Below are 16,943 nucleotides of genomic sequence, written 5' to 3'. Positions count from 1 at the left end.
GAGCACAGATTCTTGATATTTTGAAACGGGCTCCTTTTTGCCTAGCCTGGCTCCTGTAAGCTATGTGCAAGCTGCTTCAAGGAACATAGGTACCTTCCTACCAAGTGGCTGAGAATGGGGATGGGTAGCTGCTATTGTGCTGAGAGCTGAAGTGAACCTCAGTTTACCATCTATGTTGTCTGCTGGAAGTTACAAGCCTTCAGGAAAGTCCAGAGTTCCAAAATAGTTACCTCAGTTCAAGTTTGCCAGTACAGTTGTTATTTACAATGGGAGACAGATTTCTGATGCTTCCTATGGTGACATCTTCCCTGATTTCCAACCCTTTCTTTCTTAAGTGAGTCATAGGTTTTCAGTTTAATTAGATCCTTTAAAACTTATAATTCGGACTTGTGAAAACCTCTCTCTCTCTGTCTGCCTCTCTGCCTTCTTGTGATCTCTGTCAAATATATAAATCTTTAAAAAAAAAACCATATTGGGGCACCTGGGTGGCTCAGTGGGTTAAGCCACTGCCTTCGGCTCAGGTCATGATCCCAGGGTCCTGGGATTGAGCCCCGTATCGGGCTCTCTGCTCCCCAGGGAGCCTGCCTCCACCTCTCTCTCTGCCTGCCTCTCTGCCTACTTGTGATCTCTGTCTGTCAAATAAATAAATAAAATCTTTAAAAAAAAAACACCATATTGTTGGATTTGGTTTGCTAGTATTTTGCTGAGGATTTTTTGCATATATGTTCATGAGAGGTATTAGCCTGTAGTTCTCTCTCTCTCTCTCTCTCTCTCTCTCTCTTTTTTTTTTTTTTTTTGTGGTGTCTTTATCTGGTTTTGATATCAGGGTAATGCTGACCTCCTAGAAATGAATTTGGAAATTTTCCTTCCTCTTGTGTTTTTTGGAATAGTTTGAGAAGAGTAGGTATTAACTCTTCTTTTATTTATTTTTTATTTATTATTTTTTATTATTTATTTATTTATTTATTTGACAGACAGAGATCACAAGTAGGCAGAGAGGCAGGCAGAGAGAGAGAGAAGAGGAAGCAGGCTCCCTGCGGAGCAGACAACCCGATGCGGGGCTCGATCCCAGGACCCTGGGATCATGACCTGAGCCGAAGGCAGAGGCTTTAACCCACTGAGCCACGCAGGCACCCCTTTAAGTCTTCTTTTAAATGTTCAGTAGAATTCACCTGTGAAGTTATCCAGTCCTGCACTTCTATTTTTTGGGAGTTTTTTGTTTATGGAGTCCATTTCTTTGCTGGTAAGCAGTCTGTTCAAATTTTTTCTTTCCTGCTTTTTCAGTTTTGGTAGGTTCTATGATTCTAGGAATTTATCCATTTCTCCTAGGCTGTCTAATTTGTTGGCATACACTTTTTCATAATAATCTCTTGTAATTGTATGTATTTCTGTGTTGGTTGTTATTTCTCTTCTCTCATTTGTGACTTTTATGTATTTGAGCCCTTTTCTTGATAAGTCTGGCAAGAGGTTTATCAATTTCAGTGATTTTTTGTTTTCAGAAAAATAGCTGGTTTCATTGTTTTGTTGCTTCTTTAGTTTCTGTATCATTTTTTTCTGCTAGAATATTACTTCTTTCTGCTGATTTTAGGTTTTGTTTGTTTTTCTTTTTCTAGCTTCTTTAGATGTAAAGTTAAGTTGTTTATTTGACATCTTTCTTGATTTGTGAGGTAGGCCTGTATTGTTACATACTTCCCTCTTCGAACCCGTTTTGCTGCATCCTGAAGCTTTTGAACCATTGTGTTTCATTTTCATTTGTTTCTGTGTACTTTTTAATTTACTTCCGGCTTGACCCAGTCATTGTTTAATAGCATGTTATTTAACCTCCATGTATTTTTGTTCTTTCCAGATTTTTTCTTGTGGTTGACTTCTAGTTTTATAGCATTATAGTCAAAATAGACGCATGGTATGATTTATTCTTTTGAGTTTGTTGAGGCTTCTTTTGTGACCTTCTTTGTATGTTCTCTGTTCTGGAGAATGTTCCAAGTGCTTGAAAAGAATATGTATTCTGCTCTTTTAGGTTGGAATGTTCTGAATATATCTGTTAAATCCATCTCGTCCAGTGTGTCATTCAAAGCCATTGTTTCCTTGTTGATTTTCTCTTTAGATTATCTGTCTACTGATGTGGGTAGGGTATTAAAATCTTCTACTGTTATAGTATTATTATTGATTAGTTCCTTTATATTCATTATTAACTATTTTATGTATTTGGGTGCTCCCATGTTGGGTGCATAAATATTTACAAGTGTTATATCTTCTCGTTGGATTGTCTCCTTTAAAATTGTATAGTAAGCAGAGTTGCGCAGCGGAAGCGTGCTGGGCCCATAAAATTGTATAGTATCATCTTTAGTCTCTTGTTATAGTCTTTGTTTTAAAGTCTATTTGGGCTGATATAAATACTGCTAATCTGGCTTTCTTTTGACATCCATTTGCCTGATAAATGTTTCTCCATTCCTTTACTTTCCATCTATGAGTGTATTTAGGTCTAAAGTGAGTCTCTTGTAAGCATCATATAAATGAGCCTTCTTATCCATTCTGTCACCCTGTGTCTGTTGATTTACATTCCATTTACACTCAAAGTAATTACTGATAGATATGTATTTATTGCCATTCTATTACCTGTTTTGTGGTTGTTTCTGAAGATCTTCTCTGAGCCTTTTCTTTCTCTCTCATAGTTTTGATGGTTTTCTTTAATGATATATGTGAATTTTTTTTCTCTTTATACTTTGTATATTAGTGCTTTTTGTTGGTATCATTAGGTTTGAATATAACATCTTCTGCATATAGCAGTCTGTATTAAGCCAGTGGTTGTTTAAGTTTGAACCCATTCTTTACTCCTCCTCATGTGTTGTCATATTTTACATTCTTTTACTTTGTGTTTCTTGATTGATATTTTAACAAAAATACTCATTTTTAGTGCTTTTCTGTTTCTTTCCTTCATACTTTCACTTTTGGTCTTCCTTTCCACTTAAAGAGTTCCCGTTAAAATTTCACTCAGGGCTGGTTTAGTGGTCATGAACTTCTTTAGTTTTCATTTGTCCGGGAAATTCTTTATCTCTCCCTCTTTTCTGAATGATAGTCTTGCTGGATAGAGTATTCTTGGCTCTGGATTTGTCTTGTTCAGCACTTTGTATAAAGCATGCCACTTTCTTCTAGTTTGGAAAGTTTCTGCTGAAAAATCCCCTGATAGCCTTATGGGGTTTCCCTTGTATGTAACTGTCTTGTGTTGTCTTGCTGCTTTTAAAAATTTTTTCTTCATCCGTACATTTTGCCACTTTTGTTGTAACATGTCTTGGTGTGGATCTGCTTTTGCTGATTTTGTTGGGCTTTGTCTGTGCCTCTTGGATCTAAATATTTGTTTCCTTCTACACATTAGGGAAGTTTCCAGCTATTAGCTTTCAAATAAATTTTCTGCCCCCTTTTCTCTCTCTCTCTCTCTCTCCTTCTTCTGGGACTCCTATATTGTGAATGTTTTTATGTTTGGTGGAGTCACTGAGTTCCCGGAGTCTCTTTTTTGCATAATTCTTCTTTCTCTCTTTTGTTCATCTGCTTACTTTCCATTATTCTATCTTCTACCTCATTAATTCATTCCTCTGCCTCTTCCAGCCTGCTATCATTGCATCGATCATATCTTGCTTATTGCACTCTTCATCTCTGATTTTTTCTTTTTTCATCTCTATGTTAAGGGTCCTACTGATGTCTTCCACTCTTTTCTCAAGACCAGTGAGTATCCTTATGATCTTTGCTTTAAATAGTCCATCAGGCATGTTACTTCTACCTGTTTTGCTTAGATCTCTGGCTGTGACCTTGTCCTGTTCTTTTATTTGGGACAGATTTCTCTGTCTTCTCATTTTGTCTAAGTCTCTGTGTCTGTTGCTGTGTGTTAGGAAAGTCACCTGTGTATTCTGTTCTTGAGGGTAATGGCCTTATGAAGAAGAGGTCTTGTAGTGACCTGCTGTGTCATGTCCCCTGTTCCCTAGGGCCTGGCACTTCCATGAGTCTCTCCAGTGTGTGCTTTGTGTGCTCCGCTGTTTTTTCTTGGCCTCTTATCCTTCAGGCCAGTCCTCTGGAGAGACTCTCTTTGCCTGTTGGGTGGTGGTATGCCCCTGGCATGAATGTGGTGTGTTTTAACCTGATGTGTTCTGGTGTACTTGTGAAATGAGACCTGTCACCACTGTAGCCAGAGATGAGGCTATGCAAAACTCCTGGGTCTGGAGACAGGATGTGGGCAAGGGTTTGGGCCAGTCTAATGGCAAAGGTGTCTACCATGCTGGAACTGAGGCCCGGGTGACTAGGAAGGGCAGTTCTACCAGAGTGTGTGTCTGTTGGAGGAAGGGGGGTTGGGCCTTGGTGTAAGCACATTAAATAGGGAATGTTGGCACTGCACTGGTTCCCACAGGTGGCTCTGTGCTTATGCTGAGGGGCTGGAGAAGGAAATGGTGGCTACATGTTCCTTTGTTCTAGGAGGGTTCTCTCCATGAACACTGCCTCTCTGGGACAACACTACTAAGATGAAGGAATAATCTCCTCACTCTGTGCCCCAGGCACTCTTCAGATCACTGTTTTTAGTCTGTATGTATGAGGGCAGTTTGTCCTACCTTCTCTCCAATAATAGCAACCCCATTGCCTGGGGGCTTTCCCTTAGCCAAGCCCACTGACCTTTAGAATTCTAGGTTTTAGGGGCCACTGGTTGCAAGAACTCAGTGGAATTCATCCCCTCTTGCTTTCCAAGCCAGTTGCTATGCGGGATTCGTTTTCTCCAGCTTGTGTGTTAGTCTCTCACCCTTCTCCACTATTGCAGTAGTCACCATCCATTTTTTCTCTCTCAAGCCATGTCTCTGCACTTCCTACTTTCTTCAGGATGGCCTCTTTTTTACCTTTAGTTGTAAAATTTTGCCAGTCTTCATGTTGATTTCTGGAGTATTTAGGAAGATAGTTACTTAGTTGAATTTGTGGGTTGAGACAAGCCTAGGGTCCTCCTACTATGCCATCCCCTTCCTATCTCTATCACACAGTAAATTTTTTAAAATTTTTATTCAAATTCCAATTCGTTAACATACAGTGTAATATTAGCTTCAGGTGTACAAAATAGTTATTCAGTACTTCCATAGATCAGCCAGTCCTCACCACAACAAATGTCCTCTTTAATCTCCGTCACCTGTTTAACACATCCCTCCACTAACCTCCCCTCTGGTAACCACCAGTTCTCTATAGTTAAGAATCTTTTTCTTATTTTTTCTTTTTCTTGTTTTTCCTTTGCTCGTTTGTTTTGTTTTTTAAATTCCATATATGAGTGAAATCATATGGCATTTGTCTTTTTTCTGACTGACTTACATCACTTAGCATAATATACTCTAGCTCCATTCACGTCACTGTGTGTGGCAATACTTCATTTTTCTTTGATGGCTGAGTAATATTCCTGTGTGTGTGTGTGTGTGTGTGTGTGTGTGTACACACACCACATCTTCCTTATCCCTTAGTTGAGGGGCACTTGGGCTGTTTCCATAATTTGGCTATCATAGATAATGCTGCTGTAAATGTCACACAGTAAATTTTTAAAAATGATTTTATTTATTTGAGAGAGAGAGACAGCACGAGTTGGGGGAGTGGCAGGGGTGGAGGGAGAAGTGGACTCCCCATCGAGCATGGAGCCTGACACAGGGCCCCATCTCAGGATCCTTTTTTTTTTTTTTAAAGATTTTTCTTTATTTATTTGATAGAGATCACGAGTAGTCAGAGAAGCAGGCAGACAGAGAGCAGGAAGCAGGCTCCCTGCTGAGCAGAGAGCCCGATGCAGGACTCGATCCCAGGACCCTGGGATCATGACCTCTGCCAAAGGCAGAGGCTTTAACCCACTGAGCCACCCAGGTGCCCCCCCATCCCAGGATCCTGAAGTCATATGCATAACCAATTGAGCCACCAGGAACCCCCACAGTAAATTTTAGAATAAACAAATGAGTATAGTTAAATAATTGCTTTCCCTCACTTTTTTTAAGTTTTTATCTTTTCTACAAAAGTGTTATTGGAAAGTACAGTAGTCAGCTGTGAGCTTTTTTGCGGGATTATGTATTTAATGAATTATTGCTATGAAATAGAAGTGATTATTATTGCTTTGGGGATTTTTCTTTTCAGTGATTTCAATAAACTTTTATGCTATAGGAGCAAGGTATTTTTAATTTCCGAAAGTAGAGCCCTTTTCCATGTTCTTTTTTAATATGCTTATGTGTGCCGATCTCTTCCAATTAGGCTTTTTCTCGTCAGTGTGTCTTAAATAGATTGCTTAAGGAATAGTTATAGAACAGAACCTTCTAGCTGTATCTTTTTTTTTTTTTTTAAGATTTTATTATTTATTTGACAGAGAGAGAGATCACAAGTAGGCAGAGAGGCAGGCAGAGAGAGAGAGGGGGAAGCAGACTCTCCACCAAGCGGAGAGCCGGATGTGGGGCTCCATCCCAGGACCCTGGGATCATGACCTGAGCTGAAGGCAGAGGATTTAACCCACTGAGCCACCCAGGCGCCCCTAGCTGTATCTTAATATAGTGTGAAATATAATTTTGGAATGAAGTAAGCTTAGATGCTTTGTCTTACCTAAAATTTTAAAAGTAGCTGTCATTTCCTCTTTGGCCCTCCTCACATATGCTCATTATGCATGGCAAAATTGAAAGTGTTTTCTTAAAACCGGTTGAATTTAGCATTTTCTCTTGATATGTTGTACCAATTAGTGCCTCTACGCATTCATCTTCAGTGCTATATGTAATTAAAGATTTCTAATTTTTTTTGAAGGCAGGATCCACAGCACCATTGTTTATTGACCAGCCAGAGGAGCCTGAGTCAAATGCAACAGATGGCATAGAATTATTTGAAGACAGTCAGCTAACCAGTCGCTCTAAAGCAATAGCATCAAAAACCAAAGAGATTGAACAGGTGAGAATTTAATCTTCTTTAAGTACATAATCTTTTGTTCCTATCACTTTGCACATGGTAGTTAAAGTATTTATTGAATACATGTGTTTCATTTTGTTTTTCATGCATGATTCTGAAATTAGAATGTAAGAAACTAAAAATTGTTTGATTCGATTTCACAGTAATATTGATCAGTTTGGTCCCCTATTCCTGTTTACTTTTTTATTTTTTCAATAAAAAACTCTATTTAGAGAATATCAATATGCTTGCTAGTATGAAGCAATTTTAAACTATTAAAATCAATAGGAATGGGCTGAAAGAAATTTTAAATATACCAAAATATTAGCAGATGTTATTTTAGAATATTGGGATTACAGACATTTATATTTTTCATTTTACTTTTATGCATTTTTCAAATATTGAAGAAAAAGTGAAGGATAAGTACATAGATTTAATGGTGTCATTCTGAAAAGTTAGAATCTTGTGTTTAGTTAAATGGGTTGCTTAAAGAATATTTATACGTCAGAACTGTCTAGCTGTATTTTACTGCAGTGTGAAATATATTTTTTCAATGGAATAAGCTTAGAGGCTTTGTCTTACCTATTGAGATTTAAAACCATTTTCTTTTAAATCATCACATGGGCTCATTATGCTTAGCAAAATTTAAAAATGTTTTAATGTGGAAATATTACCTGCCTTATAGTGTATTATCACTTTAGAGGATTAAATGAAGTCAATAAAATTTGACTTTTATTTTACATTTATTTTATTTGACATGTTTTATAACATGTAACATGCAGTACAAGTGTGTTTTTTCCCCAGTATAGTTAACATACAGTGTTATATTAGTTTCAGGTATACAGTATAGTGATTCAGCAATTCTGTACGTTACTCATTGTGTACAGGTGTTTTTGATGGTTACTCTCCAGTGCTTTGAGTAGATGTCCTATTGTTATATAGTCTTCTAAAACCTATTGGAAATTAAGAATAAAGTTAAATCTTTTCTCAGGGTGCTTTCCAATTTCACATCAGCTAAAACCTATTTTCTGTAGTTGGATAGGAGATCATCTTAATTAAATCCTTATTGTGATTGTACAGTTCATATTGATGCCACCCCAGTGGCAAAGGATAAGAATCTGGATAGGAGATTTGTTATGTAAGCCAGTAGAATTTCAGACTGGTGGTGGTGAGCCGTGTCAGATGCCTGGAAGAATAGAAGTAAAATGAAGAGTGAGAAAATCCTGTTTAATTTGTGATATGAAGGTGATTGGTACCTTACAAATTACCAGTTAATTGACAGCATAAATAAAAGGTTTGCTCCTTCAGTGTATCTTTAACATGCATATGAATATCATTACCCTATGTAGAAATACTGCCCTTTTGTCCTTTTACTCCGACTTACTTTTCTTGGTAGTGCTTTTTTTTTTTTTTTTTTAAACCACTTGACATAATGTTTTTATTTGCTTGTTTGTCCCCCGTTATCATAATGGAAGCTTCATGAGAGCAGTGACTATGTTTTATTACTTTATCTCCATTACCTTATATAGTGATTGGCATGTAGTAGACTCAAAGGAAGTATTTTCTATAGATGGTGAGTGGAGTCATAAACTTGGAAGTGACCTCTGAATAGCTCCTGAGTCACTGTCAGAGACTGCATCTTAACCTGACCACCTAACATGGTGCCTAAGCCTTGCACTTTGTAGTAAGTGCTAGGGAAGTGTTTACTGAATGAATGATTTAATATTTCTTTTCCACCTAAACAGCAGTTCTTTAAAGGAGAGGTTCTCTTAAGAATATAACTGGTAGATTGCCTCTTGGCCTTTTGGCTAAGACCATGTGAAGAATATAACCGGTAGAAAATTTGAAATAGCAGCGTATGGTAATTTTGTTTTCATTTATTAATATTTCTGTCTCCTCTTGTTATTATTCATAGTTGATTTATTTGATCTTAAAAAGATCTGCCAGTCAGATGTGTACAGCCTAGCAGTATACACATAAAATTACTTAGTATGGAATTAATTTTTTGTAGTACTCTATAGACATCCATACATGTTTGACCTATAAGTATGCCTAGATGTCTGTTTTCATTTTTCCATTGTTCAAAAACACGTGAAAAATCTAACACTAAAGAATATTGAGATTATTATAGCAAAGACAGATGACTAAAGAAGGAAAAATAAATCTAAAAGGAAATTTCTGTATTCTGATATGACTAAAGAAGTAAAGACAGTTCTTAGAAGTGTTATAAAATAGAAAAGTTAATAATGTTAACTAATCTTAAGTGTTAAAAATAAATTACCGTACTAAATAATGTTACCATACTCTCTTTTTAAAAGAGCACTTTAGGGGCGCCTGGGTGGCTCAGTGAGTTAAAGCCTCGGCCTTTGGCTCAGGTCATGATCCCAGGGTCCTGGGATCGAGCCCCGTATTGGGCTCTCTGATCAGCAGGGAGCCTGCTTCCCTCTCTCTCTGCCTGCCTCTCTGCCTACTTGTGATCTCTCTCTCTCTCAAATAAATAAATAAAATCTTGGGGAAAAAAAACTTAAAAAAAAAGAGCACTTTGGTTATAATTATTTTATAAACCTGTGTCTAAAAGTTACAGTGACTTTTGAAAATGAAAAAGTTAATAAGGAGATTTTCCCCTCATTTTCCCTGTTTTCAACTTTTGCACATTTTATTTTTAGAAATTAAATGCCAAATGGATAGGAATAATGTAAAGGCTTGAGAAAGCCAGATGGTAGTTACACAGCTGTCCAGTAATTATTCTTTATATTTTTCCACATGCTTGAAATACTCCATGATTTAAAAAAAAAAAAAAAGGAATAATAACCCAAAAAAGCCCATGTAGATGAGGACAACAATTCAAGCTTAGAATAATATAGAAATGTAAATATTGGTGTAATGCCCAAGCTGCTTTTTCTATCAACTGCAGTATGTTCAGATATCTTATAATATAACCTATAATTTTTTTAGGGTTTCTATAAATTAGATTCTTAAGCCCCTGAATCATAAGGAAATCATTAACTTGTGGCAGTATTAAATATAAAATAAATTTAATCTCTCTAGGCCAAAATTTGGTTTAATTCATTGTGCCCACAAAGTGGCGCTTTGATGTTTAAGGGCATACATATGGAGGTAGTTTGTATCTGAATCACTTCAGTGAGAGGGCAAATTCATGTTTTTTTGCCACATTATTACCATCTCATCCCTGCGCATATGAGAATTTTGATAGGGTTGGAAATGTAGATGCTTTTTGAAAAAGCTCCCCGTGTTATAGTTAAATATGGCAGAGAACCACCGTCTAAAATCCTTGAGGCAGAAGACATCAGGTTGAGTCTCTTTGTGTTGCTAGAGATCATTTGAATCATCCTGCCCACTTGTACGTAAATGTCCTTTAGTGGAGATGATCCATTCTATCGTCACAGCACATTTAGCCTCCTTATATTTTAGATCCTATGGTATATCTTCTTTTACCTTCATTTCCCCGGAGTTACCCAGTTTGGGCCACTTTTACTTTCACTTACCAGAATATTTTTCAAAGTTCTTAGCTTAGAGAGGGAGATTTCAGAATTTCTCCTGTCAATATAAGTAATACCTACATAGCCAGCCTGCAAAAGTATAGGTGATTCATAATCTGTCTCAGGTGTTCGGCATTAACCCCTTGATTGTAACATCTCACAAGTCCTCACATACCTCTATTACTAAATTATCTGATTTGAAAGCGAATCTCACTACTTGCTATTTTGTCAGTGAGGAATCTTTTAATAAACTGTCACTTTGAACAAACCACACAAATTGACATCTGTATTACTGCATAACCCTTCTTCACTTTATTGCACCTCTGGGGATAAGGTAATATTTACTTTGACTGTTTGGAACCCTTTTCATATTTAACCTCATGCTTTGTTAAAATTGTGCTTAAACGTAGCCTGTCACTGAGAGCCTCTGTTTTTTGGACATCTGGCACCTGATGATATTTTTAAATCTCTTGTAATTCTCCAAGGGCAAGATCTAGATTAGAGTTTTCTATCCATCTGCTTTCTTCAGATGGCATCAAATAATCTGAGTAGATCTGGAATGGAGTAGATGTATATAATATGCATGTTGAGGCTCTGCCTAGTACATTGTACACTGTGAACATCAGGGTGGCTAAAATGCCCCCACAGACACAAGTAGAAGAGAAGCAGTTACCTAATGAAACAGACTGAAGAGGATAAGTAACTGCTGTTTGTTAGGATCTTTTGCTATGCAAACTAATAGTCTTGAAAACAGAACTTTCCATCTCTTCCCCCTCAAAGCACAGTACTTACATTGTGTTCTCTCTCTACCTTTGTTATACATCTGTGGGGCTTTTTAAACGTAGAGCTTCTTGGATTTCTACCATGACTCCTCTGGTAAATAGGTTATCAGAGCTTCTCAAGTTTTAATATGCACAGAAATCATTTGTGGATCTTGTTAAAGTACATTTTCTGACTCTGTAGATCTGGGATGGGGATTGAGATGAGAATTTCTTTCTTTCTTTTTTTTTTTTCTTAAGATTTTATTTATTTATTTGACAGACAGAGATCACAAGTAGGCAGAGAGGCAGGCAGAGAGAGAGGGGGAAGCAGGCTCCCTGCTGAGCAGAGAGCCCGATGCGGGGCTCGATCCCAGGACCCTGAGATCATGACCTGAGCGGAAGGCAGAGGCTTAACCCACTGAGCCACCCAGGCGCCCCGAGATGAGAATTTCTAACATGCTCCTTGGTGATGCTGATTGTCCTAGTCTATGGACCATAATGGAAGTAAGGAGTTAGAAGGAGGTAGTTGTTTTTTCTTAGTTCTTCTGCAGTTTTTTAATACACTGAAAGCTTGAGAACTATTACCACCTTAGCTTTATGTAAACTGAAGAAATTTTATCTTACGTATTTTTAATTGATGTATAATTAAGATGCAATAAAACGCATAGATAATAATCAGTTGGATGAGTTTTGATAGTTCTAACACTGTAAATATCACCTGTAACAAATATTTATGAAAGTCTTTTTCAGAACAGTTGATTGTACTGACAATAATAATGATTTAGTTAGGAACTAAAGTTATGATCATGTCTCAAAACATGTGATTTGATTTGGTTTATGTTGAATACCCTCCAGCCAATTCATTAAGGCTGTATTTTAAGTAGTAACATATATAAACATGAATTTCAAAGGACACAGGAGATTATGCAGTGAAAAACAAGTTTCCTTCATAATTCTTAGCCGCTCAGTTTCTTTCTCCAGCGTATAGGTAATGAAACCACATATGTATGTATATACGCAGTTTATATGTATTTATGTGTATGTACATACTTTGTATGTTGGGATCATGATTGATCCTGATGAATAGAGATAAGAGTTGGTATGTGTGTCTCCATATTTTTTCTTTAAATACAAATATTTAATTTATAATATTACAAATTAAATAAATAAATAAATAAAATTAATTAATTAATTAAATATTTAATTTAATAAATATTACCGTGTACCCTGTTCAATATATCCATCTATCAGTGTATATAATTAGTGCCCTATTAGTGGATATTTATAGTCACTTATGAAACCATGTTTTAAAATACAGTTTCTCTCATTTCTCCACCTTTATAAAAATAGTGTGTATGTAGTTTTAAAATATGCAAGTATTACATTTAAAATGAGCAGTTTGGGAGGGGAGTTGGTTTAGTTGTGGTTATCAAATGCCTATATTTATGTCTCATGAAGTGCTGTGTCGGTTTTAATGACTGCCGTAAGAGATCACCAGAATGCCTGGTGATCAGATTCTTGAGTCCATGTATATTTTGAAATCTGTATGTTTTAAAACATCTCGTAAAGTTGACAGGCCAAGATTTAGAATAACTGGAATATATGAGATTATGGAGAGAATCTTCATTTCTTGCTTATACCGATCATTGTCAACCTTTCTCAAAAATTTTTATTAGTAGATAGAATTTATGGAATCTCAACCAGTATAGTTGAAGGGATGTGCCTGAAAGTATTCTTTTTTTTTCTTTTTTTAAAATTTAATTTCTTATTTTTTTATTTTTTTATAAACATATAATGTATTATTAGCCCCAGGGGTACAAGTCTTTGAATTGCCAGGTTTACACATTCACCATAGCACATACTTTCCCCAATGTCAGTAACCCCAACACCCTCTCCCTCCTCCCCTCCCCCTCGGCAACCCTCGTTTCTTTTGTGAGGTGAAGAGTCTCTTATGGTTTGTCTCCCTCCTGATCCCATCTTGTTTCATTTATTCTTTTCCTAACCCCAAACCTCCCACATTGCATCTCCACTTCCTCATATCAGGGAGATCATATGATAGTTGTCTTTCTCCCATTGACTTATTTCGCTAAGCATAATACACTCTAGTTCCATCCACGTCGTCACATATGGCAAGATTTCATTTCTTTTGATGGCTGCATAGTATTCCACTGTATATATATACTACCTCTTCTTTATCCATTCATCTCTTCATGGACATCTAGGTTCTTTCCATAGTTTGGCTATTGTGGACATTGCTGCTAAACATTTGGGTGCATGTGCCCCTTCGGATCACCATGTTTGTATCTTTGGGGTAAATACCCAGTAGTGCAATTGCTGGGTCATAGGGTAGCTCTATTTTCAACTTTTTGAGGAACCTCCATGCTGTTTTCCAGAGTGGTTGCATTAGCTTGCATTTCCACCAACAGTGTAGGAGGGTTCCCCTTTCTCCGCATCCTTGCCAACACCTATTATTTCCTGACTTGTAAATTATAGCCATTCTGACTGGCGTGAGGTGGTATCCCATTGTGGTTTTGATTTGTATTTCCCGATGCTGAATGATGTGGAGCACTTTTTCATGTGTCTGTTGGCCATCTGGATGTCTTCTTTGCAGAAATGTCTGTTCATGTCCTCTGCCCATTTCTTGATTGGATTATTTGTTCTTTGGGTGTTGAGTTTGCTAAGCTCTTCATAGATTTTGGATACTAGCCCTTTATCTGATACGTCTTTTGCAAATATCTTCTCCCATTCTGTCAGTTGTCTTTTGGCTTTGTTAATAACTGTTTCCTTTGCTGTGCAAACGCTTTTGATCTTGATGAAGTTCACTTTTGCCCTTGCTTCCCTTGCCTTTGGCAACGTTCCTAGGAAGAAGTTGCTGCGGCTGAGGTCGAAGAGGTTGCTGCCTGTGTTTTCCTCAAGGATTTTGATGGTTCCCTCTCACATTGAGGTCCTTCATCTATTTTGAGTCTATTTTCGTGTGTGGTGTAAGGAAATGGTCCAATTTCATTTTTCTGCATGTGGCTATCCAATTTACCCAACACCATTTGTTGAAGAGGCTGTCTTTTTTCCATTAGACATTCTTTCCTGCTTTGTCGAAGATTAGTTGACCATAGAGTTGAGGGTCTATTTCTAGGCTCTCTATTCTGTTCCATTGATCTATGTGTCTGTTTTTGTGCCTGTACCATACTGTCTTGATGATGACAGCTTTGTAATAGAGCTTGAAGTCTGGAAGTGTGATGCCACCAACTTTGGCTTTCTTTTTCAATATTCCTTTGGCTATTTGAGGTCTTTTCTGGTTCCATATAAATTTTAGGATTATTTGTTCCACTTCTTTGAAAAAAATGGATGGGATTTTGATAGGGATTGCATTAAATGTGTAGATTGCTTTAGGTAGCATAGACATTTTCACAATATTTGTTCTTCCAATCCAGGAGCATGGAACATTTGTCCATTTCTTTGTGTCTTCCTCCATTTCTTTCATGAGTACTTTATAGTTTTCTGAGTATAGATTCTTTGCCTCTTTGGTTAGGTTTATTCCTAGGTATCTTATGGTTTTGGGTGCAATTGTAAATGGGATTGACTCCTTAATTTCTCCTTCTTCTCTCTTGTTGTTGGTGTAAAGAAGGCAACCGATTTCTGTGCATTGATTTTATATCCTAACACTTTACTGAATTCCTGTACAAGTTCTAGCAGATTTGGAGTGGAGTCTTTGAATTTTCCACATATAGTATCATATATCATCTGCAAAGAGTGATAGTTTGACTTCTTCTTTACCGATTTGGATGCCTTTAATTTCTTTTTGTTGTCTGATTGCTGAGGCTAGGACTTCTAGTACTATGTTGAATAGCAGTGGTGATAACGGACATCCCTGTCGTGTTCCTGACTTTAGTGGAAAAGCTTTCAGTTTTTCCCCATTGAGAATGATATTTGTGGTGGGTTTTTCATATATGGCTTTGATGATATTGAGGTATGTGCCCTCTATCCCTACACTTTGAAGAGCTTTGATCAGGAAGGGATGCTGTACTTTGTCAGATGCTTTTTCAGCATCTATTGAGAGTATCATATGGTTCTTGTTCTTTCTTTTATTAATGTATTGCATCACATTGATTGATTTCCGGATGCTGAACCAACCTTGCAGCCCTGGAATAAATCCCACTTGGTCATGGTGAATAATCCTTTTAATGTACTGTTGGATCCTATTGGCTAGTATTTTGGTGAGAATTTTCGCATCTGTGTTCTTCAAGGATATTGGTCTGTAATTCTCTTTTTTGATGGGATCCTTGTCTGGTTTTGGGATCAAGGTGATGCTGGCCTCATAAAGTTAGTTTGGAAGTTTTCCTTTCATTTCTATTTTTTGGAACAGTTTCAGGAGAATAGGAATTAATTCTTCTTTAAATGTTTGGTAGAATTCCCCTGGGAAGCCGTCTGGCCCTGGGCTCTTGTTTGTTGGGAGATTTTTGATGACCGTTTCAATCTCCTTACTGGTTATGGATCTGTTCAGGTTTTCTATTTCTTCCTGGTTCAGTTGTGGTAGTTTATACGTCTCTAGGAATGTATCCGTTTCTTCCAGATTGTCAAATTTGTTGGCGTAGAGTTGCTCATAATATGTTCTTATAATTGTTTGTATTTCTTTGGTGTTGGTTGTGATCTCTCCTTTTTCATTCATGATTTTATTTATTTGGGTCCTTTCTCTTTTCTTTTTGATAAGTCTGGCCAGGGATTTATCAATCTTACTAATTCTTTTAAAGAACCAGTTCCTAGTTTCGTTGATTTGTTCTCTTGTGGCTTTTTTGGTTTCTATGTCATTGATTTCTGTTTTTTGTGATTTCTCTTCTCCTGCTGGGTTTAGGCTTTCTTTGTTGTTCTTTCTCCAGCTCCTTTAGGTGTAGGGTTAGGTTGTGTATTTGAGACCCTTCTTGTTTCTTGAGAAAGAATTGTATTGCTATATATATTGCTGTGTCCCACAGATTTGAACTGTTGTATTTTCATTATCATTTGTTTCCACGAATTTTTTCAGTTCTTCTTTAATTTCCTTGTTGACCCATTCAGTCTTTAGAAGGATGCTTTTTAGTCTCCATGTATTTGGGTTCTTTCCAAATTTCCTCTTGTGACTGAGTTCTAGCTTCAGAGCATTGTGGTCTGAAAATATGCATGGAATGATCCCAATCTTTTGATACCCATTGAGACCTGATTTATGGCCCAGGATACGATCTATTCTGGTGAATGTTCCATGTGCACTAGAGAAGAATGTGTATTCTCTTGCTTTGGGATGGAATGTTCTGAACATATTGTGATGTCCATCTGGTCCAGTGTGTCACTTAAGGCCTTGATTTCCTTGTTGATCTTTTGCTTGGATGATCTGTCCATTTTAGTGAGGGGAGTGTTAAAGTCCCCTACTATTATTGTGTTATTGTCAATGTGTTTCTTTGATTCTGTTATTAATTGGTTTATATAGTTGGCTGCTCCCATGTTAGGGGCATAGATATTTAAAATTATTAGATCTTCTTGTTGGACAGACCCTTTGAGTATGATATAGTTTCCTTCCTCATCTCTTATTATAGTCTTTGGCTTAAAATCTAATTGATCTGATATAAGGATTGCCTCCCCAGCTTTCTTTTGATGTCCATTAGCATGGTAAATTGTTTTCCACCCCCTCACTTTAAATCTGGAGGTGTCTTTGAGTCTAAAATGAGTTTCTTGTACACAGCATATTGATGGGTTTTATTTTTTTATCCATTCTGATACCCTGTGCCTTTTGATTGGGGCA

General features: G+C 37.0%; 1 protein-coding gene across 10 annotated transcripts in view; it reads left to right on the top strand.

The window, feature by feature from the left end:
• The window catches only part of PPHLN1 (periphilin 1), a 158,624-nt gene that overhangs the window by 100,672 nt on the left and 41,009 nt on the right, over positions 1-16,943 (top strand). For all 10 annotated transcript variants that reach the window (XM_047741299.1, XM_047741305.1, XM_047741303.1 and 7 more), the window contains one exon: positions 6,781-6,921. In XM_047741299.1, the coding sequence (XP_047597255.1) occupies positions 6,781-6,921 (141 nt within the window). The remainder of the gene's footprint in view (positions 1-6,780; positions 6,922-16,943) is intronic.

The sequence above is a fragment of the Lutra lutra genome, chromosome 8, assembly GCF_902655055.1.
Source record: "Lutra lutra chromosome 8, mLutLut1.2, whole genome shotgun sequence".
Lineage (NCBI taxonomy): Eukaryota > Metazoa > Chordata > Mammalia > Carnivora > Mustelidae > Lutra > Lutra lutra.
The sequence above is the reverse complement of the archived record's forward strand: the minus strand, read 5'-3'. Positions and strand labels throughout refer to the sequence as shown.